This window comes from Cynocephalus volans, chromosome 2 (genome assembly GCF_027409185.1).
Source record: "Cynocephalus volans isolate mCynVol1 chromosome 2, mCynVol1.pri, whole genome shotgun sequence".
Classification (NCBI taxonomy): domain Eukaryota; kingdom Metazoa; phylum Chordata; class Mammalia; order Dermoptera; family Cynocephalidae; genus Cynocephalus; species Cynocephalus volans.
The window spans coordinates 200,678,404-200,705,322 of NC_084461.1; the positions used below are offsets into that span (position 1 = coordinate 200,678,404).

The 26,919-nt window shown below is 43.3% G+C and overlaps 3 protein-coding genes across 5 annotated transcripts in view; 1 reads left to right on the forward strand and 2 right to left on the reverse strand.

The window, feature by feature from the left end:
- The window catches only part of HPS4 (HPS4 biogenesis of lysosomal organelles complex 3 subunit 2), a 29,542-nt gene extending 26,774 nt beyond the window's left edge, over window positions 1-2,768 (reverse strand). For 2 of the 3 annotated variants that reach the window (XM_063087942.1, XM_063087944.1), the window contains exons 1-3: window positions 2,640-2,768; window positions 1,818-1,961; window positions 686-1,204 (exon numbers count right to left, since the gene is read on the reverse strand). In XM_063087942.1, coding sequence (XP_062944012.1) covers window positions 686-726 — 41 coding nt within the window. In that variant the 5' untranslated portion in view covers window positions 727-1,204; window positions 1,818-1,961; window positions 2,640-2,768. The remainder of the gene's footprint in view (window positions 1-685; window positions 1,205-1,817; window positions 1,962-2,639) is intronic. The other variant, XM_063087943.1, reaches the window with a different exon arrangement.
- A 55-nt stretch (window positions 2,769-2,823) lies between these two features.
- On the forward strand, window positions 2,824-9,943 carry SRRD (SRR1 domain containing). The gene is made up of 7 exons (XM_063087945.1): window positions 2,824-3,026; window positions 5,000-5,040; window positions 6,447-6,706; window positions 6,812-6,910; window positions 8,394-8,548; window positions 9,014-9,059; window positions 9,436-9,943. Exons 1-7 carry the CDS (start codon window positions 2,857-2,859, stop codon window positions 9,655-9,657), a joined length of 993 nt encoding a protein of 330 aa, XP_062944015.1. The 5' UTR covers window positions 2,824-2,856; the 3' UTR covers window positions 9,658-9,943.
- Window positions 9,937-26,919, reverse strand: TFIP11 (tuftelin interacting protein 11). The gene is made up of 13 exons (XM_063087941.1): window positions 26,834-26,919; window positions 24,255-24,472; window positions 22,164-22,320; window positions 21,594-21,750; window positions 19,732-19,859; window positions 17,875-18,027; window positions 15,429-15,956; window positions 15,195-15,301; window positions 14,283-14,451; window positions 13,536-13,779; window positions 12,747-12,889; window positions 12,117-12,282; window positions 9,937-10,376 (listed from the first exon to the last, which is right to left on the reverse strand). The coding sequence occupies exons 2-13, from the start codon at window positions 24,461-24,463 to the stop codon at window positions 10,021-10,023; spliced, it is 2,517 nt and encodes an 838-aa protein (XP_062944011.1). The 5' UTR covers window positions 24,464-24,472; window positions 26,834-26,919; the 3' UTR covers window positions 9,937-10,020.

Genomic DNA, 26,919 nt, shown 5'->3' on the forward strand with positions numbered 1-26,919 from the left:
TTAAGTCCAGATCAAAAAGGCTCAAAAATGTTTCAAAGCCAACTCAGAAACTCACAACTGGCCCCATCCTCCCCTTTCCCCATGATCTCTGAGTGAAAGACTCCTGCTCTGCCCGGCACACAAAAGAAAACTTGGGTGTTATTTTGAACTGCTCTATCTTTTTGATTTCCACCTATATACATAATCAGTCACTAAATCCTGCTAATTCTAGTTAAACCACACCTTTCACTTTCAACTCCCCAATTAGTTTGCTGAACCAAATTAAGAGAAAGGATTAACCAATTTGGGGTTGAGAAGGGAACCGAGTTTCAGGTAGGCACTGCGTAATACCCAAATACACTCTTCTCATTGTGTAATTGTCAGTTGCAACCTTTCCTTGTCTCTCCAAAGTGAAAACTACAACACCCACATTATTATCAAAGCTGGCTGCATGATCCAGCTGCAGCTATCTTTTCTAATCTGCAATGCCAGATTCTTTCGAACACTGCAAGAGGCTTGCAAAGTTAAAACACATTTGCTTTGGAAAGAAATGGTTCACATGCTCAATTTGGCTGCTCTGAGGACATGGCATTTTTATTTTCTTCTTGATAAAATCAAGACAATCTGGCCGGGGATTTTCAAGGAACTCAAAAGATCCATCCGGCAGACTGGCGAGAGCTAAACCATGAAAGGCCTCGATACTCACCAAGAGGCTGGCTTTGTCTCTGTGGAGGTGGAGGTGGCCATTTACTTTCCAGTCACCCTCATTCTCTTCCGTTGGGTTTTCTTTTCCAGTCTCACTTCTTTCTCCCCAGCTGTGACCGTTCCTCTGTCTCCCCAATCAAGTGAATCTGAACGTGGTAGGTTTAAGTGCTTTCAACCACAACTGCCACTTGCTTAGGTTTCAGCATGAAAGTGATACTTCCCTTCCTTGCAGGCTCTTCAGTTCCATGAATATCTCTACACCTCTTAGAACTCTGAGAGGGAATATAATAAAGTAAGATAATTCTACCAGAAAAATCAAAGCCACTAGTCTGGTTCCATGAGCGTCAATATGTCTGTCTACAGAATAACCTCTTCAAGCTCCTATTCAAGAAAACCCAAAGGGAAGGTGCATGCTGGAGGCGATGTTCTGAAGGGATTTCTAGGTTGTCTAGTTCAAAGCCATCCTGAAGGTTCTTTTAAAAGTTTTAAAGTTTCCAGTTCAAACATCAGTGCCTTGGCTCTGAAACAGACACAAGGAATAGATTATTTCAGAAACCCATGAGAAAGCATGTGACCCAACAGTGTTAAACAAATGGTATATTTCAAAAGAGCTTTCTACAGTAGTGAAAATTATGTTTCAAAATAAAAAAGGGAGGGGAGCAGAGACTTCAGAATGTCTCAGTTTCTTGAACAGTTATGGTAAATATAGCACACCTTACAGAAGATAAGATTAAATGATTAGGGTGAAAAAGCTCTGGACGTTAAGGACAAATATACAAATAAAGCGGCTGCTGTAGTAAAAATGGAACCCAAATTAAGGAACTGTCACCTACACAGACCTAAAGTAATCTGAACATGCAGAATTCTAGAGCAGGGAAAAAAAAAAACAAAAACAGAAAGAGAACTTAATCAAGTGGCTTTCAAACTCCCGCAAAAGAAAAACTCAGCGTATCATGTAATTTCAGTGTCAGAAGGGGCCCTGGCATCATTTACTGTAAACCTTGTCTCCTGCACTCTCCTCCAAAAACTACCTTGACTACCTCTGGCTTACTCCCTCCAGAGACAGGCGGTTCACAGTGTTAAATTTACCCTTCCACCAAGCTAAAATCGACCTGCCAGTAACCTCCACTCACTGGTCTGGATAACACTCTCCAGGAAAACACAAAACAAGGTCTACTTCTGCAACATGCAAGCCTTCAGCCACTTTAAAACTGTACTGCTATTGTCACTTTCTTCAAGTTTCATGTCTCTCAAATTCTTGCTCACCATCCTGCCATCTGTGGGAACACAATACAGTTTGTTAAAGAGAGCAGTCCCTAGAGAGGACCCCACTGAATCTTTGATAGCCTATAAAATCTCTATTTTTCTCCAGCTCTAGACATCTTGGGGTGCCCCTCCATAGGATCATATTCATCGTATTCTATGGAGCATTTGGAGGGCGGGGGGCACATCTCAGTTCCTGGAACCAAGGACAGCAGCCTGAAATCCCCTATCCCTTGATCCAGAGAACTGGGCCCTACATTGACAGGGTCCACTCTCTTATCTCTGAAAGGTCCAGAAGGGGCCAGTAACGGCCCTAGGTTACGAACAGGTGTCAGGATGTGACCAGAAAAGGCTCTGGTAGCCTGGGAAATGACAGTAACGACCGGGAGAGGCAAGAAGTGGCTGGTAAAGGCCTGGGAGTGGTGGGAGTGGTGTAGGAAGTGATCTCAATGGGTTAATAGGACTGGCAAAGGGGCGCTAATGGCTGCAAAGGGCCAAGAAGCTGCCGGACACAGCCCCTGATCTCGGGAAGCGATCGGTAACCGCAAGAGGGCTCTGCAAAGTGTCTGGCCTCAGCTTCAGTGGACTGGAACATGGTGGGCAAAGGCCTAGGGGTCGAACGGAACCCGGTCACGACCTCGGCTGGAGTCCCGCCCTCGGTGTCCCCGCGCCTCCGAGCACCGCCCACCCACCGGAATAGCCAGCAGCCTGGCGCTCGAGGTTCTGGTCTCAGGACCCGGAATGTGGGAGGTGGCGGGACGACCCCGACTCCTGCCCAGTAGCTACGCGCACTGCAGAGGTCCTAGGTCTGGCGCCGCCCCGCCCACCGCCCACTAAAATTTCAGGCGAGCCGGCGCGCGGCGATGTCGTAGGGCCGAGTGCGCCGCGTGCTGATGAGGTCAGAGGCCAATGGCGGTGGCCTCGGCGGCTGCGTTGAACCCGAGGCAGGCGGCGGCGGCGCCGCGGAAGAGACGCTCGGCGGTCCGGCGGCTGCGGCGCAGGGAGGCAGTGCCTTGCGGCCGGGAGGCGGACCTCGAGGTAGACAGCGAAGTCGTGCTTCATCGCATCCGGGAGGCTGAGTGAGTCCGGGGTCTGCCCCTGTTCCTATCCTCGCACCGCTGGTCTGCCCCTGTTCCTATCCTCGCACCGCTGGGCACCTCTCTGAACCTCAGTCTCTTCAACTATAAAGTGGGGATATACTGCAAATTCTTTAAGAGGTCATTCTGAGGATTCAACGGAGGTAACCAGTCCATTACAGGTCTGGATCATAGTGAGAGCTCAATAATGGTTGTCAGTCTTGTTATTGCAATTACAGATGTATGACCTTGGGCAACTTGTAACCTCTATTCCTCAGTTTTCTCATCTGTGAGATGGGGATGAAAATAGTACTTATGTAGGCTTGTTTTGAGGATTCAGTGAATTAGTAAATTTGAGCCATTTCCTGACAAGTGGTAAGCGCTGTGCCAGCGTTTGCTATTAAATTATACCAATGTTGATTATTACTGGTACTGTTAACACTAGGGAAGCGGCATGAACATGTGATTGTCATCATTATTAGATCATTAGGTTATTCAGTAGTTGCTATGTTCCTGGCACTGGCTTAAGCATTCTACACACTTTATCATTGTTGAACATCACAGTCACGCTAGGATCCTGGTAGGTCACGAGTTTCAAAGAGACATAGATAATGTATGGAACTAGATTTAAAACCCAGATCTTCGTGACTACAAAACCAGTGCTACCAGCTCTCCATTATTCTGGGCACTTATCCCACCCCCAATGCCCCAGTACCTTGCTCTGTACCTCGGAAAGCACACACACAGTGCCTGACACAGAGGAAGCACTCAGTAAGTGTTACCCACTGTTGTTATTTAGTATTATTACCTTTATTTGCAGTCCTGTTAGGCTCAATAAATAACTTTAGTTAGCACTTCCTCAGATCAGCATCTGAAGGGCCATCACGGGCACAAAAATTAGACTAATTTTGTGTGCTCCTCTCCCCTAGAATTAAGGTCAAGAGGCAGTGGTGACCCAGAGGTTAACTCTATCTAGAAAGAAGTTGCTAACCAGCTGGCTGAGCCTGAAAAAAAGGACAGCAGCTACTTGGAAGGTGCCAATGAAAGTGAGTGTGCCTAGGGGTTTGGAGAACTCTGAAGGCATTTTTCATATCCCTTGATATTGTTACCTAAACTTCTTCAGTGTTTCCTAGGATCTCCCTGCTCCTCCCAGCACCCCTGAGTGTGTTGGGGTCACCGCTGTTGTGTGTAGAGAGGGGCCCAACTCTTTACATGCCGATCTGCAGTTACAAAGTATTACCATGTACGTTAGTGCTCTCCATTACCTTCTGTGAGGAACATGGGGCAGCCTCTGGGGAGATTTTTTTCAATTCTCTCCACTTCTCTCTGTGCCCTCTAAACACTGTCTCTTGCTTATGGCTTGTTGGTTCAAATCCAGTTTATTTTAATTCGTTGTTGACTTGGTTTTGCTCTGGGTTTGCGGAAACCAGTTGACATAAATAAGAAAAGCCCAGGCATTTGGTTTTGTCTCTTCTTTTACTTTTCCCTTAGGATTATTTAAGGCTGTTTATTGAGTACCTGCCATGTGCATGGGCACAGGCACTGTGCTAAGAGGGTTAATCTATTTAATTGCTCCTGTAACACTCCATGATAGGTATGATGTTAATCCCCGTTTCAGAGATGAGGAAACTAAAGCTCAGAAAGGCTAAATCTGAGTATTTAACAACCAATTTATTGAGCTGCCACTCAGTACTGGGCTCTGTTGTGTATGAAGGATACAGAAAGACCCAGACTCATTCCTGGAAATCAGGGGCCTCCTCCAGGAAGCCCTCTCTCCTGCCCTCTCTGAGCTCCAGCAGTACACACTCTGGCTCTGGACGTGTTCAGTATATATCCCCTTCCTATCATTCAGGAAAGGTGGGCTCTGCATTGAGAGGCACTTAATCCTCCGTGCATCCAGTTCATGGTGAGGAGAGTCACTGTTGTGCAGCCCTGAAATGGATGGTAGATGATTGTGCCATTTCTTTTCTCAACAGGGAGGACCTGCTTATCTCTGATTTCTGGAGTTCAGCACTAGGTAGGTACCACCTGGCTGAGGGTAGGAGTGGGAGGAGGACCCAAATGTGGGCAAAGAAGGGAATCCAATCTTCATTTGAGAATATTTTACTTCACAGAGTGGTGTACAATGCTGGGTTCTAATTCTGACTTCCCCTTTAACTGCTATATGTCTTTTGGCATTTAACTAACTCTCACCCTCAGTTTCTTTATTCATGAAATGGGGATGATAATATAAATATCCCGTAGTGTGGTTTTGAGAATTAAATGAGGCTGGTAAGTGCTTAGAACAGCACTTGTCTGCTATACAGAAGTCAATAAATGTTAGCTGTCATTATCATTATTGCTGAAATTTATATTTATCCTGCTCTTTTTTCCTTGATATTACAGTGTATGTTTTTTCTCATACAGTTATAATCTCTACCTAAACATAAGGTGTGGCAACATAATGTTTATGCGTGGAGTGTGAACCTACTATAGTTATCATTTTTATTGAGGGACATTTAATTTTTTTTCCTTTATTTGGTTTTCAGTTATTCTTATACATAACTTTACAATGAGCAACTTTATGCAGAAAGCTTTTACCAAATTTAGGATAATCCTCGTAGGATATATTCCCAGTAGTGGAATTGTTAAGTGAAGGGAAGTGACCAACTTGATATCCATTGTCAAGTTGTTTTCCAAAAGCTTTTACCAGTTATTTACCAGCAGGGACATAAACAGCTGGCTTTTCATGCAACTTTTCCTAGCCTGAGGTCTTATTTAAAGATATCTTTGCAAATTTGATAAGGGAAAGTTGGTTGTGTTGTTGTTGGAATGTATGGCTTTTTGTTTTTTTGTTTTGTTTTGCGTACAGATTTATTCAACTAAATTCAGTAGCAGTATAATAAAAGGCAGACAAAAGAACCCATCTCTATATGAGAAGATTTAAACAGAGTATTTTTCATGAAACTCTTGAAGCCCCCACCCTACTTTTTTCCTTTGAACTTTTTCCACATTAAACATTCTTACTCCCAGCCATTTATAGTGTGATTTGAGAGCTATGTTCCTCTATTCTTTGTTACCATCAAAAAAATAGGTATTTCAGAGTATAGCCTGTGTTTTCACTGGGACTTCTGTTAAATTAGAATGGTCCACATTAGAGTTTTGGAAACTTTGCCCATGAATGAATCCTTTTTTACTTAAGACATCTCCTGGGTTTTGGGCATGGGAGTCCAGGGGCCAGGACAGCCTCTCAGTTTGTGGTAGACATGGCTGTGTGTCTGAGGCATGTTTGGGAGTGAGGCTGGTAGCTTTTCTCTCTGAAGAGTTGAAGCCGTTACTGCCCTGCTCCCTTCCTCCCTGGGTCTGTGCGTTTCTCTTGTGGATGATTTGGTTCGCAGGGTCAGAGCATACCCTCTGATTATATTTGGGGGCCTTCTTTTTCAGAAACCATCAACAGATGTCTTACAAAACATCTGGAACAACTAAAGGCCCCTGTGGGGACTTTTTCAGAAGCCCTTGGAAACCTGCATCTTGACTCATTGCAGGATGAGTCAGATGTGGCCCCTGGCTCCATCTCAGGAGAGAGTCTGGTCCCGGGAACCTACCATTTGAAGTGTGTGTGTTACGGTATTGGGAAATTTGCCACCTGTGTCATAGCTAGAAACCAGCTAGCGTTTTTGCTTCTCCTCCTGGAAAAGTACCAGGTAAACAAGTTTTTGGATTCATCTTCCTCTCTCCCTCCCCTGGTTTTGCACACGGTGTGCAAGCAGATGTTGTGTTGAAATAAGCAACTCATTCTTCCCTTCTAGATTCCCAGAAGTCACTGCTGGGTGTATGACCCTCTGTTTAGCCAACTTGAAATAGCAGTTCTTAACCACCTTGGTATGAGTGTTCTCAGTGAGAACGAGGTAAGTGGTTTAGGAAAAGGAAGTGGGGAGAGTTTTATAAATCCAGTTTTCTTTGAAGTGGCGGTCATCCCTCTCCACTGCTCGCTTGCTTTTCCAGTGCTTATGTGACCAATCAATTATACACATTTTGGCTTCCTTTCTGCCCATCAGAAAAATTTAAATTACACAAATAGCAGGAACCAGAACATGTTAGGATTGCAAAATTCTTCTGAGAATTTTGTCCAGAAATTATGCTAAGTTGGTATTTACTATCACTGTTAAAAAATAAAGATGGCACAGTCTGGGAACCTCAAATGAAGTCCATCTGGTTGGAATGACCTTGTCCCAGGGGAGGTAATGAAAGGAGATGGAACATCTCCCCTTTGCATTTGGGAGCCTTCTCTTTCAGAGAAGTATAGCCCAGTTACACCCATAGCACCTGGCTGAGTTGTCGATTAATCCTCTGCCCACCCCTGCACCCCACAAACCTCTGGAAAAAAGAAATTCATTTCACAAGCAGAGGGATAAAGCCAGTATGAGCAAATACCTGTGAATTTAGTTTTGTGTTATCTTGGGGATTATAGAATCATTTGACTCCTCTGTGTGTCACAAAACTGCCATGTCATTGCTTATGACGTAGCATGAAAATTAGGCCCAGCTGAGAAGAGCCATTCCCCAGTACGGGAAAGTCCCAAAATACTGTCATTCGTTTCAGATCTTCTCTGAGTGCCTGCTCTGTGCTAGGCAGGGAACTTTAGAGAGACCAGGAGCCAACCTCTGTCAGGGATCCCATGGTCACATCAGGACATATGGACTATATACAGTAAATCATGAATGAAACAGTGAGGTAGAACCTTGTGCTAGGAGCTTAGACAGGAGAGGTTTGGAGGGATCGAAGAAGGTTTCCTAAGTCTGAGCTGGGATTTGAAGGTCTACCAGGAGTTTGCTAGAGGGAGAGAACCAAGATCGCAGGCAGTTTGTGCAGAGCTGGCTGTTCAGGAAACCACTACCAGTTTGTTATTAACATAAGGGAAGTTGCGAGAGAGGAGCCTTTTGTTCCCTGCTAAGGAATTCAGCTATAGAGCAGTGGTTCTCAGGAGCAGGTGATTGTGCCCTCTAAGGGACATGTGAAGAGGACTCAGTTATGATGGGGATCTGCAGAAAGTGACCTGGGAAGTGTGGAAGATCGCTGAGCACAGTACATGGGGAACAATAACCGCTGTCTTTCCTCCTGTCCTTGCTGTCACAGACCCAAGAAGCCCCCTCGTTAATCCAAAGCCTTATGTGATCACGGAAAACACATTTGTTAAGTAAACACGAGTTCTTTCTGAAAATCATGATTTCCTTTTTTTTTAGCTCCATATAATTGTGTAGATTTCATGTTGCACGGTGTTTAGTTTTTTGTTGTTGTCTTCAACTCATTAATCTCTACCCTTACCTCTCCTTCACCTTGCTGTAAGCAGTATCCCATGAGTGTTTACACCTGTTAAAATTGTATCCCCAGGAAGGGAAACGGAGTATTTGTGGTGAGCCCACCATCTTTTACATGCTCCACTGCGGGACAGCCTTGTACAACAATCTTTTATGGAGTAACTGGTCACTAGATGCTCTTTCCAAGATGGTCATCATTGGGAACAGTTTCAAAGGACTTGATGAAAGGTGAGCCTGAGAATGTCGAGTCTGTCAGGTGTACCTCAGACCAATTCATAAGCAGAAATGTTTCCATGACTATTCTGTACTTGGAAATGCTCTTCCTAAAGACAGAAGCTGTCGGAACCCAGAGTCAAGCTGTGAAGCAAGTTAAGGAGTCTTTTGGCAAATAGTCCTTCCCTTCCCTTCCCTTCTGACAGACAGAAAGGCTTTGAAAAACAGGAAAACCATTTGATGTCTCTGCCTACAGCCCTGCACTCTCCTGTCTCACAGTGCTTAGGTGTCTGCTCTGTCATTTCTCTCTACTGATGAAATGGGCACTAGGGTATTCACATTTTCTACTATTTAACCTATTCAACACCCCAAGTTTTCTTCTGAATTCTTACTATACTTAAGTCATCTTGCTTTTCTGTGTGTCTTAATTGGGTAAAACTATTTTCATACCTCCTAATCATGGTTTCTTTTTATTTCTAGGTTGCTGACGAGGATTCTGCAGAAAAATTACCCCTACATTGCAAAGGTATGGGGGACTGGGACAGAAAAGGGTATGAAATTATACTATTTCTCCTTCCCTGTGAAGAATTCCTCCTTTACGTGTATAGGAGGAAACTCAAGAGGGGATAACTGAAGACAGTGATATGGGTCTGTGATATAGAAAGCTATGGCATTTTAGCGCATCTTAGTTTCTTCCTAATTTCCTTTGCTCTCTGTACAGTCCAACATATCCACTGCCCTTGGGGCTTCCAATTCATTGCACAAAAGCATTTAAAGCAAAATATCCTATTCCTTATTTTTCGAAAAGGATAACAGGGGTGACAAGTAAAATGGAAATTTAACCCAGAGGAATAGGGATTACTGTGACTATGAGGTTTTTACATTTGAATTTTTCTGCTCAGATTTTAAAAGGACTGGAGGAGCTTGAGTTTCCTCTGACTTCACAGTACATGGACATATTTAATGACACCTCCGTCCACTGGTTCCCTGTACAAAAGCTGGAACAACTTGCCACAGATATTTGGGCATTTAAGGAAGAACCAGATTATCAGGACTGTGAGGACCTTGAGATCATCATGAACAAGACCAAAGACCCTTCAGGTGCTGACCTGAACTCACTGTAATGTACTCAGTGTTGGCTGAGGTAGAAGCTGCCCTCAGAGACTAAAGGAAAAGTCACCATGGAGGGAGGCACTGCAGACAACAGCTTTCTTTGCAGTGGCCAAAGTTCAAAAATAAGAACAGGAAATCTATCAACTTGGCTGTCCTGTTTCAAGGACAATACACCGTGTAAGGTCTTGGTATAAAGATTTATGCACTTCTAAAGTAATATCACTGTGTTTTACATCCTTCCCTGGTGACCTGGCCTGATGTGGAATATCTCCTGAATAGAGAGGTCACGGTTTCAAAGAGGATTTAAAATACTGTTTATTCATAACACGTCCCTCTCCGGTTCAAGACTCCAGCCTGCTCCAGACCGCTGCTGTCTATTTGGCCATGTCGATCAGGCTCTGCAGGGAGGTGGGCACCCAGGTCTTCTCACCCTGGACAAACACTACCCCCCGGTCAATGTAGATCACAATGCGGCCAAAAGTATAGAGCTGCTTCCCTTCGTGTCGCTTCCCAATTACAGGCATGAAGACAATGTTGTGCTCCTCAGCCTTAGTCTCAATGAGGTCCTTAAAGTTCATGGGCACAGAGCTGGTGGCCACACCAATGCCCCTCTGGGCCATGTTCTCAGCCTCCCGTCGCTCCTGCATGGCCTCATACTGGAAGTCCTTCCTCCGCTCCGTGTGGGTGAGATAGGCAATGTTCTCCCGCGCTCCTGGCTGCATGTAGGCACCTGAGACAGATGGAGTGGAATGGCAGTGAGTAGAGGTGTTCCAAGATGTATGGAAATTGACACTGTGATGCTTGGTCCAGGCCTGGGTACACCAGACTGCTAGTGGCCCACTGAAGGGCCCCTCTGCCTCAAAGACACAAAGCACTAAGACAGATAATCAAAAACCTTTGGGAGAAGTTTAGGCAACTGGTTAGTCTCAAAAATTATTCTGAAGGTTTCTGGCTAATATCTAATAACCTGAGAAATTATTAAATATTCAACGCAAAATGAAATATCTGCAAGGGATATTTCAGGTATTCCAGCTTTCAGAGCTGGAAACCTTGACAGCATTAGCCACTGTTCCATTCCCACGCTGCCAAAGAAGAAGCTTTTAGTACATTGAAAAACATATGGCCTGTACTGGTTTTATATATATATATAAATATATATATACATATATATATATATATATATATACACATATATATATACATATATATATATATATATATACATATATATATACATATATATGTATATATATATATATATATATATATATATATATTTTTTTTTTTTTTTTTTAAAGATAACTAACTGGTAAAGGGATCTTAACCCTCGGCTTGGTGTTGTCAGCACCACACTCTCCCAGTGAGCTAACTGGCCATCCATATAGGGATCCAAACCCATTGCCTTGGTGTTATCAGCACCACACTCTCCCAAGTGAGCCATGGGCTGGCCCTAATAATGGTTATATTTTTAACTTACTCTTACAGACCCCCTACCCTACAAAAATTTAGAATGTATCTGGGGAGCTGAAACAGGGGTATTTAGAAGACAATACAGGACCACAAATGCCAAGTGCTCTGGGTCACAGACAAGGAACAGTTCTGGGAACATGAGGCCTGGGGTGGCTAAGGAAGACATGAAAATGGAGATGGCCTTCAAAGGGCCTGGATAAGTAGAGAGAAGCATAAAAGTATATTTGTCTCATTAAACATTATATATAGTTATACAATCTATGAATTCTGTTTTCATATAATAGGCTATGTAGAAAGACTTAGAGACTCAGGAAATAGAAATTCTAGCCCCAACTACCACCCTATAGCCATATGACCCTAAATAAGCTCTTGGCCTCACTGAGTTTCTCTCTGAAACAAGGTTAGACTAGCTGCAGTTTCACTGCTGCACATCAGCTAACGAGCAGTACTGGCCTTTGCCTGGTGATGGTGAACTGTCTATTTGTGACACAATGACACCACTGTTGAGCACCATACATATTAACTTACTTAAATTAACCCCTCTTATAATATGAAGTAGGTACGATTAGTTTTATGGGTAAATAAAAAGGGGGGGGGCTCAGAGAGGTTAAGTAACACTTAAGTGTTAGATTGTACCCCTTGACTCCACACTATGAGCTATTACACTTAAGAAGCACACCGAAGGCTGGCTGAGCAGACACGAATGGACTTTTTAGGCTACACAACACAGTGTTTAAGAAGGTGTACCCTGGGGTTAGACTGACATCGTCTGAATCCAACTCAAGCCAGTCTCCATTCAGGAAAAAACACCCGTCAGTCACGGCAGATATGGGCAGTGGAAGCTAGCTGACCACATAACTGTCTAGTGGGTAAGAGTCAGTATCTGTAGGAGCAGAGAGGAAGCTATGGTTTAGGCACCTGAAAATTCTGACTCTGTATCACTTACTGTTTAGAAACATGGAACTTGGCCAGAACATCCAAAACACAAATCTTCACTCACCAACATTGGAGGACACTGCCCTATTCATGATATCAAGTGCTTCATTAAATTTGTCTTTGACGGATGGATGTGCCAGCACTTGGTCTGAAAACATGGATTTCCAACCCAAGTACCACTTGGTGATCTCCTCATAATTGGGGCTGTTACTGAGCCAGGAACACAGCACCTGCCAAAAAGAAACAAATAAGAAACTTGCATCCACAGTGGCAACATATGGGAGCAAAATTTCTGAAGGGGGCTATTTGTTTCAATCCTGGTCCTACAAGCTGGTGACAGTACTTTACAGGGGATGAACAGAGTGTAGATTTTGGAGTGAGCTTGGTAGCTAAGTGCCCTTACACATAAATTCTGAGCCTCAGCCTACATGACTATACAACAGGGATACCACAGTCCCTACCCCATAGGGTTGTGAGGAGTTGAAATAATGCAAATAACATGCTCAGAACAGCATCTGGCATATGACAAATGTTCAAAAAGTGGTCGCCACTACTATAATTATTTAACGCATTCCTACCCTATCATGTAATTTATTTTCATTATGTAACTGCACCTGCAGTCAGACCTTGGCAGAAGATTAAGTGAACCCTCTTCTCTACCCCTACCCACCAAAACAAAGCAAAAAAAGCATACCTGAAGCCACTTGGGGAAGAAGTGCTTTTCAAGAAGTCCCACAAGGCTGGAGACAGAGATCATCCCTTCCCAGTCGATCACCCAATAAAAAGCATCCATGTGCTGCTGGTGGGGGTTAATGACTAACTCTCCAAGACACATCCCTGGAAAAGAGACCCAGGCTCTAAGACTTAGCTTTAATACAGGCAAAGCCACAGAAGCACAGAGAGCAAATTACCAAACAATGTCAGTGTTTGATCTGTTTTTGAAGGGCAACTTTAAGCTCTTGACATAACAATTCTTAAAAATCATTTTTTTCCTCTAACCCAGAAATAACTCCCTAATAATTTACAATAAAATACCATAAAAATTTCAGAATACCAATAGCTATCCTGTTATTAGAAGCCAAAACTGGACCAATCAGGAAAACCACAAGGCACACTGAGTCTAACAATGTCACTGTACTTTTAGTCACTTCTGTAAATAAATAGCAAAAAGGACCCCAAAATGCTGGCTGGTTAGCTCAGTTGGTTAGAGCACAGCCTCACAACAACAAAGTCCTGGGTTCAGATCCCCATATTGGCCAGACACACACACGAACACACACTCATACAAAAACGACCCCAGTTACATCTATATTCAGCCTCAGTGCACAACATGACATCTATTTTTACAGTGAGAAATACTGTGTGCTAAGCTTTGTCATGAACTCAGAAGCCCAGTTTTGAAGACACAAAATCGTTACCGCTGGCCCAGAAACCAGGGCACTGAAGCAGTTGGACTTGGAATGCATTCTTCCCATTTCCTTACCCAGCTTGGGTACTATGTTCTTAACCATGAATGCTTCCCAGGAGCCGGGGGTGAAGACATCTTTCCAGGGCTGGAGGATAAGCTTGGCAGAGGAGTCACTGGGGTGCCACTTCTGTAGGGCACTAGACAGCTTGCTGCGGATGGGGGAATAGAGTGGCTCCAGCCGTGCCTGCATAAGGGGCAGCCATGGGTGAATCCAAGAGTGGATGGGAACAGTGTCTGTCAGTGGGTTCCAGTTTTCCACCTGCAGAGTGAGTAGGGGAAAGACACAGTTCATGAAGACTGGCAGTCGCATGACACGCCTGTGTAGTTAAAGGCAAGCACTGTCCTGGCGGAGGAAGCTTCATACTTTCTTGGTGTGGCCCACAGTCCTTTGCATGTGTGTGGAGGACAGAGTCTCCATTTACAGGAGGAAAACGTCAGATATAAAGAGGCGGCCAAAGTGCCTTGTCGGCATTTTACATTCCACCTAAACACAGACCCAAACAAATATACCCATTCAATTGTATTACATCTCAGAAACAGCACAATTCTAATTTTATGGAAGAAATCAAGAAAATGAATTCTCTCTTAAGGGGGATTTGGGGAAAACTGCTGAGAAAAAGGCTGTAATTAACACTACAGGACAACAGTTGCATTGACAAATTTGGTTAATTGCATTTTAACAGCACTGAGATAATAAAGAGAAATACTAAGCAAGTCCCCATGGTTACTGATAACAGCTATTTCCCATGTCTCTTGCCCTACCTCCTTCTGCAGCTTGGGGAAGATGAGTTGGTCCAGTATGTTATCTAAGATCCACACAGGAATAATGTGCACCCAGCTATCCAAAAAGTCCACCATTGGATCACAATTTCTTGGCTGCCACTGGGTGACGATATTTCGAACAAAAGGCATCCAGACTTCCCATATCAACCTATGGGAGAAAGGCAGAGGACAGGCCGGCTAATTGCCTGGACTGGTTTCAAAGTACACAAAGTACACCACCCCCACCACCCACCTCTCTAGAGTAAGAAAACAAAGGCAATGGCATGGAGATCCAATTACAGAAAACCATCAGGCTGGTCCCCAGATTGGCCAGACCTGAGCCTGCCTCTTCCTGCTCTTGTGGCTGTCCTCTTACCTCAGGGGCCTGTCTCCTCGGTAGTGCCTGCCCCCCTGGGAGTGTTGCTCAGGATCACTGGGGCTCTCAGCACAAGGCCCAATTTTCAGGAATGCAGTGCTTTCCCACCTACAGCCCTTTACCCACAGCTGACACCTTTCACCCTCTGAGTCACAGTTTAAATGTCACCTCCTGTGAGAGCCATCTGCCCCAACTACCCCTCCAAGTTATTCTCTATCACTATAGCCATTGTGCAGCCTGTCTTTATTTGTTCATTTCCTTGTCTGCCATCTGCCTTTTCCTGTGTACTGTAGACAGAGGCTGGCTGCCATACTCCCGGGGTAAGCCCAGCACCTAGCACATGCGTGACACTCAGCAGACACTTGACAAGGGTAGGTTGAAAGAAAGAATGAATGAATGAATTTAAATTCCTAGAACAGTGCCAGCAAGGAGCAGAGGGTTAAAGGACAAGTATTACCACCTTCCCCAGCCTTTAGCAATCCTTCCCAATCCCCCAGGAGTCAGCAGCAGGAGTGCAGAGCCCAACCCCGCAGTACCTGTGAAAGGCGTCTGCAGAGAGGTCCTGCCCGCCATGGGACAAGAGCTGGTCATTCTCCAGGAGACTTTTCCACTTGGAGATGATCTCGGTGCCATAAGTGCAGTCCTGAGGAGACACACAGAGCAGCTGAGGGGCAGCAGATCCACTACCCTGCTCACCCTTGGGGCAACCTCATTAAGCAAGGGCACACCCCAACCGAGAGGCAAATAGGCTGAGTTTCTCTACAGCTCACTTTGAGGGGATCCCACTCCTTGAAGTACTCCTTCATGAGAGGGTAGACAATGGCCACAGCGAGGTCCACGCGGTCCGACATCCTGTACTCTTCGTAGTACTTGTCCTGGAGGGTTTCAAAGACACGGGCGCACTCATCCAGGGTGAGGGGGTTGCTACAGTTGGGCTGCATCCGCCGTTCACACTCCTCCACCATCTCCAGGACCTTGCTGAGGTTGGAGATGACCCGCTCCTCATGGTCCAAGACCTCAGACATCTTCTCCAGCTCATGGGAGAGGTTGACCACCATGTCCCGCTCATACTGCAGCTGCCGGTCATTCTGGATGATCTCCTGCTCTGTGAGGTCGATGAGCAGCTGCAGGTTGTGCTCCAGCTCAGGCAACGCAAAGCCTGGGGCCTTGGCCTCTTTGCCAGGCTGTGGCAGCTGTTGGGACTGCAGCGGCAGCCCATCCTCAGGGACATTGTGCTTATGGCTGATCTGGCTATAGCTGTAGTAGACCTTCTGCTCCCGGCCTGTCATGTCTATGACCTTGGAAAAGGCGACAGAAGGGACACAGGTTAACACTCACCATTGCTGCCCTGATAAACATACTAACTAAGCCCAGGGGAAGGCATGATGCTAGTGGAAGTGTGTAAGAACCACATTATGCAACACAGCTGGAGAAGTGCAGTGTTTCTTGAAGTGGAATCTGAGCTATACTAGATTACAGGGGACTCCAGGGACAAAACAATCAGATGCAGCAAGCAGTTCTAAATTGGATCCCTTTGGAGAAGCCAGATGGAGAAGACTTTTTAGGAAGACTGATGCAATTTCAACAGGGACTGTTAGTGGAGATGAAAATTTATTTAAATGGAAAAGTAGAGGCTGTACTGATCAAAACAAGTAATAAACATATACAAATACAATCAAGATATCACATTTTGGGGGCTGGCTGGTTAGCTCGGTTGATTAGAATGAGGTGTTATAACACTAGGGTCAAGGGTTTGAATCCCTATACCGGCCAGCCACCAAAGAATATATATATATCTATATGTATCAGACTTTGGTAAAAAACACATATATGAGGGGTCTTCAAAAAGTTCATGCAAGTATTCATACTGTCTTTTAATTCAAGTTTTACACAAACTTTTTGAAGTACCCTTGTATATGCATATAAGCATAGAAAAAAGATCTAGAGAAATGTACGTCAAGGTGTTAAAATTTGGTAATATTTGGGAGGACAGAACATGATATTTTTCATATTTTTGCCTCTCTGTATTTCCTAATTTTCTAAAATGTACTACACACTGTTCTTGTAATAATAAAAAAATGTTTTTTAATTTAAAAATAAAACATACCAAAAAAAAAAACTAATTACTTGACAAAGGCAACCTAGGAAATGAGCTAATTCCAATGTTTTAGGGAAACTGAGGAAATATGAATATGGACTGTACTTCTGAAACAAGTATTTATAGTCACTTTAAATGAGAGCGTGATCCATGAACCACCTGCATTAGAATCACTAGGGGAAAATAAGAGTCCCAGTTCCCAGTCTCAATCGACTGACTCAAAATCTCTGGGTGGGACCTAGACACCTGAATTTCTTATCAGGTCCCCCAGATAATTTGATGCACAACACATTGATGTTTAGGAACTGCACTTAAAGCTTTGAGTTCTATGATACACACATTATAACCTTACAGCAAACTACAACAGGCAACTGTCGCCATTGTTCTCTGGCTACTTGGAAAAGTAACAGAAAACCTAATACACTATATGCACATAACCGTGGCTGAAAATTTAATCTATCTTAGAAAAAGAAAATACTCCATGCTGGCAAAGGTGCCCTGAAGACTCTCCTGCATTCCTGGTCAGAGAGAGTTAGTACAAACTTCCCACTATTTAAAAGCGTTAAGTACTTTTGTATTCTTTAAGCTGGTGATTGTACCTCTAGGAATCTATCCTAAAAAATCTCTGAAACAAAGACAAAGCTTTATGTATAAACCTACCAAAAACCCAAATCAAACCAGAAAAATGTTAAAGAACTAGCAATAGAGGTAGGATCAAGTGACATAGTACAGCCACTCTTTGGAATTACGCACTCATGCAAAATGATGCTCCCGTTGAGTTTTTAGTAACAGGAATGTGACTAAATTCACCGACTGTAAGCTCCAGAAAGATGGGAACATTGTTTGATTGACCACTATAATGCCATGAAGAGTGCCTGGCAAAGAGTAGGAACTTGGTAACTATTACTAAATAAGTGAGAGTAATGAACGGGAACATGCTACTATCAAGTGAGAAAAGCAAGATACACACCTGTATGTGCATGCACACACCCACCCAAAAGCCTGAAGAGAAGACCAAACAAACCTTAGAAAATGTTCAGTGATCAACTCTGGGGTGTGAGAATACTTTTTTACGTTTTCCAACAAGTCCTGGACCAGGTATTGAAGGGCCTCCATACCTTGACCTGAGAAAGCTCCTTCTGGGGAGCAGTAAGTTTCTTGCTAATCCTGCCCTTGGCCTTCAACTCTTCCACTGTCTTGTAAGAGTATTTGGGCTTCTTCTTGCTTCCACTTGGGTCCTTCCTCCACTGGCTCAGTTCCTTCTGAAACTCCTAAACCAGAGGGATGCAGTCAGTCACAACAAGGAACAACCACTTTTTTTTTTTTTTTTAATTTTATTTTGTCGATATACATTGTAGCTGATTATTGCTCCCCATAACCAAAACCTCCCTCCCTTCTCCCTCCCCCCTCTCCCCCAACAATGTCCTTTCTGTTTGCTTGTTGTATCAACTTCAAGGAACAACCACTTTTTACAAGAGGTAAGGCCAATGAGACCATTAACAGACATTTACCAGCCACTGTCTTAGATTTATGTACCCAAGGTTCTATGAGAAGGATTGCACCTGCCTGACACTAAAACCATCTGATAGTCCTTGACACCCACCTGCCCTCTTATTACAAATAATGAAGTTCAGAAGGCAAGTGCACCAGACTGGAGGTAGAAAAAAAATGAAGATAATGGCAACATTTACTGAGCATTTACTATGGGCAGGCACTACAATAGTTTTAAATTGACCTCGTATAAAATTTAGAAATACGACATAAAGGATTTTTTAAGTACAGAGATCCTTGGTTCTGATTAAAAATGAAGATAAATAAGGAGGCCCTTATGTCTCAAGGCAAAGATGTACTTTACAGTCAGGGCGTGCAAAACCTTTCTGCAGGAGGAAACTGGCAGTCAGGATAGTACCACTGAGCCCTCAGAAGCTGGTTTTGTGGCTAACATTTTGTTTTATTCACACTGGTTTAAACCTGTAAGTTTTTCTTTAAAAGTATCTGGATTTCTGGCTACTTTGAGAAAGTCAGAAGATCAGGCTGTACTGACTCCACAGCCTAATATGGCAATAATCTCCTAGAGCTGAATAAAGCCAACCCCTTTAGATGGGCTGCACCCTCACCTGTGTGCCTCAGTCCCCACCACTGCTTGTTGTCTGAAACCTGCTCATCTTAGTCATTTCTGTTGCATGCCTCGAACCTGTCAGCTTCTAAGTCTGAGAACCCCAACTTAGAGTTGTCAATCCCACATTATCAAAATGTCTCTTTCCTCATTAAAAGGAGGGGGTCAGGGACAAGAATAATAATATCATGTTTCTTTGCGGCATCCTGCTTTCTCCCATAAATACACAGAGAAAAAGAGTAATATTTCAATCAAGAGAGCTGGTCCCTCTATTACTGGAGTAAAGGGACACATAGCTGCCAGCAGATGACTCCCTACTGCACTTAGAAAGAAACCCCAGCACCTAAAACTGGCCTTCAGGTCCCTGTGGTGTGGCCCGTCCACCTCTCCAAATGCACTTCCTTCCGCTCCCTGCTTTGTATGTCACAACGGCTTCCTTTATGGTCTCTTAATCATCAAGCTCAGAGTTTCTCAGTGTCCTCTGCCTTCTCAACTCACCCTATGGCTGGTGCCTTCTCTTCCACTAGGTCTCAATTGAAATGTTTCCTTCCCTAAGAGGTTTGCCTGACCATGCTATTTATTAAAAGTAGGTCAACACCCTTCCCCCAACCTTATTTTCTACCTAGGCACCTCCTAGCAGGTACTGACGTTCCTAACCATGCTGTAGTTGCTTGTTTACTGTCTGTCTCTGTCCACTAGGCTCTAAGCCCTTTCATCATGGTACACCCAACCTCCTCCACAGTACCTGGCATGTAGCAGGTATGCAATAAACATTTGAAGACTGACAGAATGAATGAACAGACAGCTATCTGAAATGGCACAGGACACCACCCACCCACATCTCCTGACTTCTGGTTACCTCTTCAGCCTCTTCTTCTGAGTCAACCACAGGGAAGTCTTGCAGGGACTGAGTGGTACGCTCTGAGCCATAAGCCCCCACAGCTCCTTTTCCTTTTCTCTGTTTGGCTTCAATTGGGTTAATGATACCTGTCAAATTTCAGCAAAAGATAAAGGAAACAGCAATTCATATATGTGAATAGTGATTCAGTGAAACCATACTTCCTTGCTCCTTACACAAAATAACACACTACTCAGGAAGGAATGCTCTTCCCTGCCCTCAGAATACGGTTCATGTCCCATGTGATTTGAAACCTTTGAGCATTTATACTACCACAGAACAGTGTTCTGACCTTACTTAGGTTATTTATGTCCTAAATACAGATTTCCGTTTCCACCTGGAGTCATTGTTTCAGCAGATGAGAAAAAAAACAGAACAATTCACTTATAAATGAGAATTTAGGCATACTAAATTCTGCACTTCATTAATTTGGAAGTCTCTACTACAGAAAGTGTAATAATTCAGATAATATATTGATTCTGGGTTTTTGGTGGGTTTTTTGGTGACTGGCTGGTATGGGGATCTGTACCTCTGACCTTGATGTTATAAGGCTGTACTCTAACCAACCAAGCTAACCAGACAGCCCCCCAATATACTGATTCTCATTAAAGTGAAGCTGCAATTTAACAAGAGACTCCCCATCTATTTTTCTTAGTAGGTCATATCTCCTCTGCTTCACTTTTTTATGACATGTTTAAGCCCTGGAAATAAATGTTCTATTTTTCTCATAAAAGAGCTTACAAGCAGGACCACAACATTTCAATGAAGATTCCTCCTCACTCCAAACTTTTCATCTTCATCCCAGCTTTCATTTAGTACTGTTGAAATCTCAAATAAGAACTGTCCCCTCATTCTCATTCCAGGTCAACATTTCTATCTTCACTCAAGTTCATGTGTTTTTCATAAAGCTGATGTTTTCAACACATAACCTGGATTTAACTTTATCAATTATTTAGACACTAGATTTTTGAGTTATAGAGAATACTTTTGATTATATTCAGTTAGACTGCGCATGAGAAATAGCTCAAGAAGAGGGACAAAAGTTCCTGCAGGAAGAATCTAATTGCATGGTCTGAGTGGCTTTGGTAGCCAGGATGTAAGAATATGAGGTAGGGGCTGTATCTGCATGGAGCTGGGTGTGAGAGGACATGAGGAAACTCTGCTACTGAGCGAAGATGAAGGTGACCAATGCATGATTTGCTCCACCAGTTTTACAGCTATATGTCTCTAGCTATTAAAAAGCTATGTACAATGTCTTATTGATATTCCTGAAGGACAAATAACTGTTTTTGCAAAACTGAAACCCTGTGATCAGGGAATGAAAACCTTAATGCCTTTAGGGCCCAGGAAAGTTCATGTAAATGAATAAAGTGGGCTGGGGTGGAAGACAACAGCGATTGTTGGTGGACACTGCTTCCAAGAGAAGGCCATGTGCACTGTCCAGGGGCAACTATGAGTCTAGAATTTGAGGTGAAAAGTCTAGAATTTGAGGTGAAATTATCTGATTTTTAAGCACTGACAACTAAATAATTTTTTTAGAAACACTGGTCGGGCCAAAAAAGAAGCCTGTCTTCAGCTGTTTGTAGCTGGTTTTAGACCCTAACCTTTTTCTTCCCTCTGAAACAAGTATTTTATGAAACTTGAGTTTGGATAAAGCAGAGTGTTTAGGAGCACAACTGTCTTGTGCTGGCAAACCAGGCTGCAGAGATAAAGTACTTTTAAAAGGGAAAAAGCAGAGAAACAGCAAACTGTCCTCCTACTACCCCTCTTCTTCCCTTTGTCTAGCCTCTGCTGTGCAAGATGACAGGGCAATGGTGTGATACCTTGTGCATTCTTCCCAAGGCCCCGTCCAGGGACATAGCCCATCTTCTGAAGAAGCTTCTGTCCAATTCCTTTTGTGTGTCTTTCCCAGCTGCCAAAGTCCATGAAAGACTTGGTTCCTCCTGCAAAACCTTTCTGACTGGGCTTAAAATTGCCACCCTGCAAAGAACAATAATCAAAGTTTAGTTGATAGAAAAAGAAAAATCAAAGAAAGCTTGGCCAAGAGGGAAAAGGCTTGGCAGTTATAGGGCCTTAGTGTCATAGGAATCAAAAATGTATCTATGGGCTGGCTGGTTAGCTCAGCTTGTTAGAGCATGGTGCTGATAACACCAAGGTCCAGGGTTCAGCCCCTGTATAGGCCAGCCACAAAAAAAAAAAAAAGTATCTGTGATGTGTGTCAGGAGAGAAAAGCTACTGCACTACATGCTTCACACCTCACAGCAACTTGCTGCCACAAAGAGAGGCCCACACAACCAGTTCCAGCTGAGCTTCTCCCTCGCTAGGAAATGTTTTGGCCACAATGACCTTTGAAGGATATTATTAAGGTCACAATACTTCAATAAAGACTCTACCGTTTTTAATTTCTTTGGTCCAAAATCCTTAGGAAAGTCATCCTGCTTAACAACTGATTTCTCTTCGTCATCAGAATCTTCCAAGTCCACCTCCTCTGCTGCTCCTTTCTTGAGCCCTGCGCTGATGAAGTTGACTGGTGCAGAGTAATCACGGGCACTGCAGGCACAGACACAAAGTCCCATGAGGTCTGTAAAGACTCTTCTGTAGCTATCCTTTCATAGAAACTTTGCTTACTAGAGAATTCCTTAGAGTGGACCTCATAGGATCCATTTAAAAAGAATAACTACACATTTATTTATATGTCAAAATACCCCAGATCTGGCTTCCTGTAATCACACTTAACGTTTTTATCTGACATGTTCAATTCAAATCTACAGCTGAAGAGTTATCAATATCAATGTAGAATTGATTATAAATTCAAAATATGATAATCCAATTTCCTTTTTCTTTCTTTTTTTTATAATTAATTTGCCTTAGAAAACATTTGTTTTGGACACTATTTTGAATACAAAAATCAAACAGGAGCAGAAAGAAATTCTAATAAAAATCATAAGTATATAAAGGCCATTAAAAGATTACATGCAGCACTCTTCACAATAGTTAAGAGCTGGAACCAGCCCAAATGTCCACCATCAGATGAGTGTATACGGAAAATGTGGTATATCTACACAATGGAATACTACTCTGCAATAAAAAAGAATGAAATACTGCCATTTGCAACAACATGGATGGACCTAGAGAGAATTATATTAAGTGAAACAAGTCAGGCACAGAAAGAGAAATATCACCTGTTCTCACTTATTTGTGGGAGCTAAAAATAAATAAATAAATACACAAACAACGAGGGGGGGGAAGGGAAGAAGACACAACAATTACAATTCCTTGAAGTTGATACACAAGCGAACAGATATGAGGTTGTTGGGAGGGAGTGGGGAGAGGGAGGAAGGGGGGAGGTTTCGGTAATGGGCCACAATGATCAACCACATTGTATATTGACAAAATAAAATAAAATTTAAAAAAAAATGAAGATGCATTCTAAATATTCGAAGATAAAAAAAAGAAAAATATTGTCTCTTAAAATTTATGAGGGTATATAATAAAGCTCAGATATCATTCGTGAAAAAAAAAGATTACATGAATATAAAATATATTAACAATTACATTAATCAAACTTGGAAAAAGCTCATTATACATTAAATTTAGTTGAATATGAAAACTGAACTAAAATACTTAAGAAATTAACTCAGTAAAATTAATGTATTGATTTAAACCCTGATGACCTCAAGAACAGCATTTACAATAAGTCATTATCCCCAGTTCCCTTCTGTGTAAAATGAAGCTGATATATTCATATTGTGTGGTTAAAGGAACATAGAGAAAAAATTCCAATGAAAATCCCTGGGAATACTGCAAAGTAAATATTGTTTTATAAAATGGCCAACCTAGTAATTAAATCCCCATGGCAGCAACAGAATTCAGGGAATTTTTTTCTAAAAGATGCAATATAACTTAGTCGTTAAGAGCCCAGACTCTAGAGTAAGATAGGCTCAGATTCTAATTCTAGCTTTGCCTCTGCCTAGTTGTGTAACCTTTGGCCTTGGTTTCTTTTTGGGAGGTGGTTGGCCAGTACAGGGATCAAACCCTGGACTTTGGTGTTATTAGCACCACATGCTAACTGGCCAGCCTGGTCCCAGTTTCTTAATCTGTAAAGTGGGGTGATAATAATGGTACCTTTCTAATCAGGTAAATTAAACCAGACTTGTGAAGTAACCGGAACAAGTAAGCAGCCAGCAATTGTTGATTAATGTCTGTCTCCATGCACTAGAGTCTGGGCTCCAGGATGGCAAGGACTGGGTCTATAGCACAAGGCCTAACACACAGTAATTGCTCAATAAACACCAACTGATTATTAAATTGGTGAAAAAGCAGCACTCTAGCCTAAAGAGGAAACTGGACCTCTCAGCTGATATCGTATCTAAGGAACTGAATAGGGCCAGCACAGAAGCATGCTTGTTGGGGCATCTGCCCCTGCCTCTCCATCTTCCGCTCTTCCCTAAAGCAAGGCGAAGCAGCCCCATTCCAGGCAGTACCGTTTGCCTCCAAAGCTGGGCCTCTCATCATCAGAATCACGCTCTGCCCACACCCCGTAGGTGGCCTCTTCCTTGGTCTGCCAGTGGCGCTGCCGGTTGGGGTTGAACTCATTCTGGAGGTCCCAGTCAGTGATCTCAAAGTTCTCCCGCTCATCGTCATCATCATCCATGCAGCCTTCCCCGTCCCGGTACAAGTGGGACAGCGACATAGCCAGGCACTAAAAGAAGGAACAAAAAAGGGCACAGTCTGTGATAAGTCCTGGGGGTAGCAGAAGGATTTCCTGTCAGTCTTTATTCCTTGCTGCCTTCAGAACTTCCTCCAAACTCAAAGCCGATTCAGATCAATATTATTATTCAATAAAGCAGATATTAAAAGCATATCTTAGGCTGAGCCCGTGGCTCACTCGGGAGAGTGTGGCGCTGGGAGCGCCGAGGCCGCGGGTTCGGATCCCATATAGGGATGGCCGGTTTGCTCACTGGGTGAGCGTGGTGCTGACAACACCAAGTCAAGGGTTAAGATCCCCTTACCGGTCATCTTTTTAAAAAAAAAAAAAAAAAAAAAGCATATCTTAGAAAACAATCAATGCTAAAACAGGTGAAACAAAAGACTAGTCCCAAAAGTCTACAGGATTCTTAAAAAGTATGTATTTCCTTGTCCTAATCAATGTCATAAACATCACACACACTCATATATAAACAAACCACACAAAAATAACTAATATATTATTCTATATAGTATTGCTTCAGAAGTTGGGTGGACATCTTCTTGGATCCCAGATTTTATTATTTTTTCTCATATTGAGGAAAGAGTTATATCTGGACCCTTGGTAGTCCCAGGGGAATGATTTTCTAGAACATGCTTTCTGAAATACATTACTTGACGAGACTCAAAGACTCATAGTCACAGCTCTTAGTTTTTCTCCCAAAACATGATCCTCTTCTGATGAGCTGGAAGGCTGTAGTAATTATAAACACTACCTTAACAGTCAGACATTTATGGATTGGAATAGAGAATCCACCTCTTGGTAGCTGGGTGATGAGATCTGGCTGTCTCTTAAATTGAGGTTAACTACTTAACCAGCCCTTGAAAACGCTTGTAAGGAAGATTCAGTAAAATGGCACTTAAAAAACACTGAACTCACAATATACGTGCTCAAGAAACAATAGATTCTACTGTAGCCCCCCGATGAGGTTCATCATTACTATTATTGGATTAGGAAGTGAACCTAGCAAAGTGACTGTGAAATCAAACGCGTTAAAATCACAGCCTGAGTTCAAATCTCAACTCTACCAGATACTCAGTGTATGAGTATTAAATGCACACAAAGTACCAAGCATGGTGCATTACACCGTAATATAGTAAAATAATACAGTAGTTCCCCCCATTTGTGGTTTCATTTTCCGTGAGTTCAGTTACCAGTGGTCAACTGTGGTCCTAAATATTAAATGAAAAATTCCAGAGAGAAACAATTCATAAGTTTTAAATTGCATGCCTGAGTAGTGTGATGAAATCTCACGATGTCCCGCTCCATCCCTTCTCCATGAGAAGGGTTAGTACAGTACAATAAGATATTTTAGGATAGAGAGAAATCACATTCACATAACTTTTACTATAATATATTGTTATAACTGTTCTATTTTACTATTAGTTATTAGTAGTTATTGTTGTTAATCTCTTACTATGCCTAATTTATAAGTTAAACTTTATCATACATATGTACGTATATGAAAAAACACAGCATATATAGAGTTCGGTACTGTTTCCGGTTTCAGACATCTACTGGGTCCACTGCGGGTCTTCCCCACCCCCCCCCCCGCCGCAGATGAGGGAAGAATATTGTATGTTCAATAGGTGACAGCGATTGTGACTCTTGTCTACCAGTCGAAAAGCAGAGCTCAGAGAGTCACTACTTCTGCTGGCAGCATCGAAGTCTGGTCGGCTCTGTCAGAAAGTTCCCTGCTTCTTCTACTCACTGTGCACGGATTGGGTGCAGCTGGTCCCAACCTCTTCCAGGAGTGCATAGGAGAGAAGTGTTCTCAAAGGAGGTGGGGAGGCTCAGACACAAAGGATTAAATAATACCGCTGCCTCCTTGGGCACAGAACGCGGTAGTAATTCCAGAGCAGTCACGAGTTATACAGCCCTCAGTAGGTGCTAAGTACATTCTGGCCGTCTGAGGCCGATTATCTAATGTCAGCATCGAGACACTACTACGAGGTAGGTACTATTAACGTTCCATGTTTCAGATAAGAAAAAGGAGGTTCAGAGAAGTTAAGCAACATGCCCTAGGTTTCACCGCTGGCAGATCTCAAAACCAGGAGGGCTTGAAACCAGGACTCGGGATTCTCGCCACCCTGCTGTCTAGGCTTCGCGGAGGAGGCTCGGGTTCCTAACTCGATCCAGGCCCCGACCTGGACCCCCTTCCCCCGAGCGGCGCCACCCGCCTCCGGGCCTCAGGCGGGCTTCCTGCCAAACGGAATCTCACACCGTCTCGGCCGAGGCCCGCCTTCCCCGAGCCCCGATCCATCCCCACTGGCGCGGAGGCCCCTCATCTTTTTCCCACTCCCTACCCTTGCTCACCTCTCCGAGGGGTCCAGCGCACCAAAGTCGGATTCACATCCCGCGCGAGAAGAGCGTCGCTCCGGCTGCCGGAACCCGGATGTGCC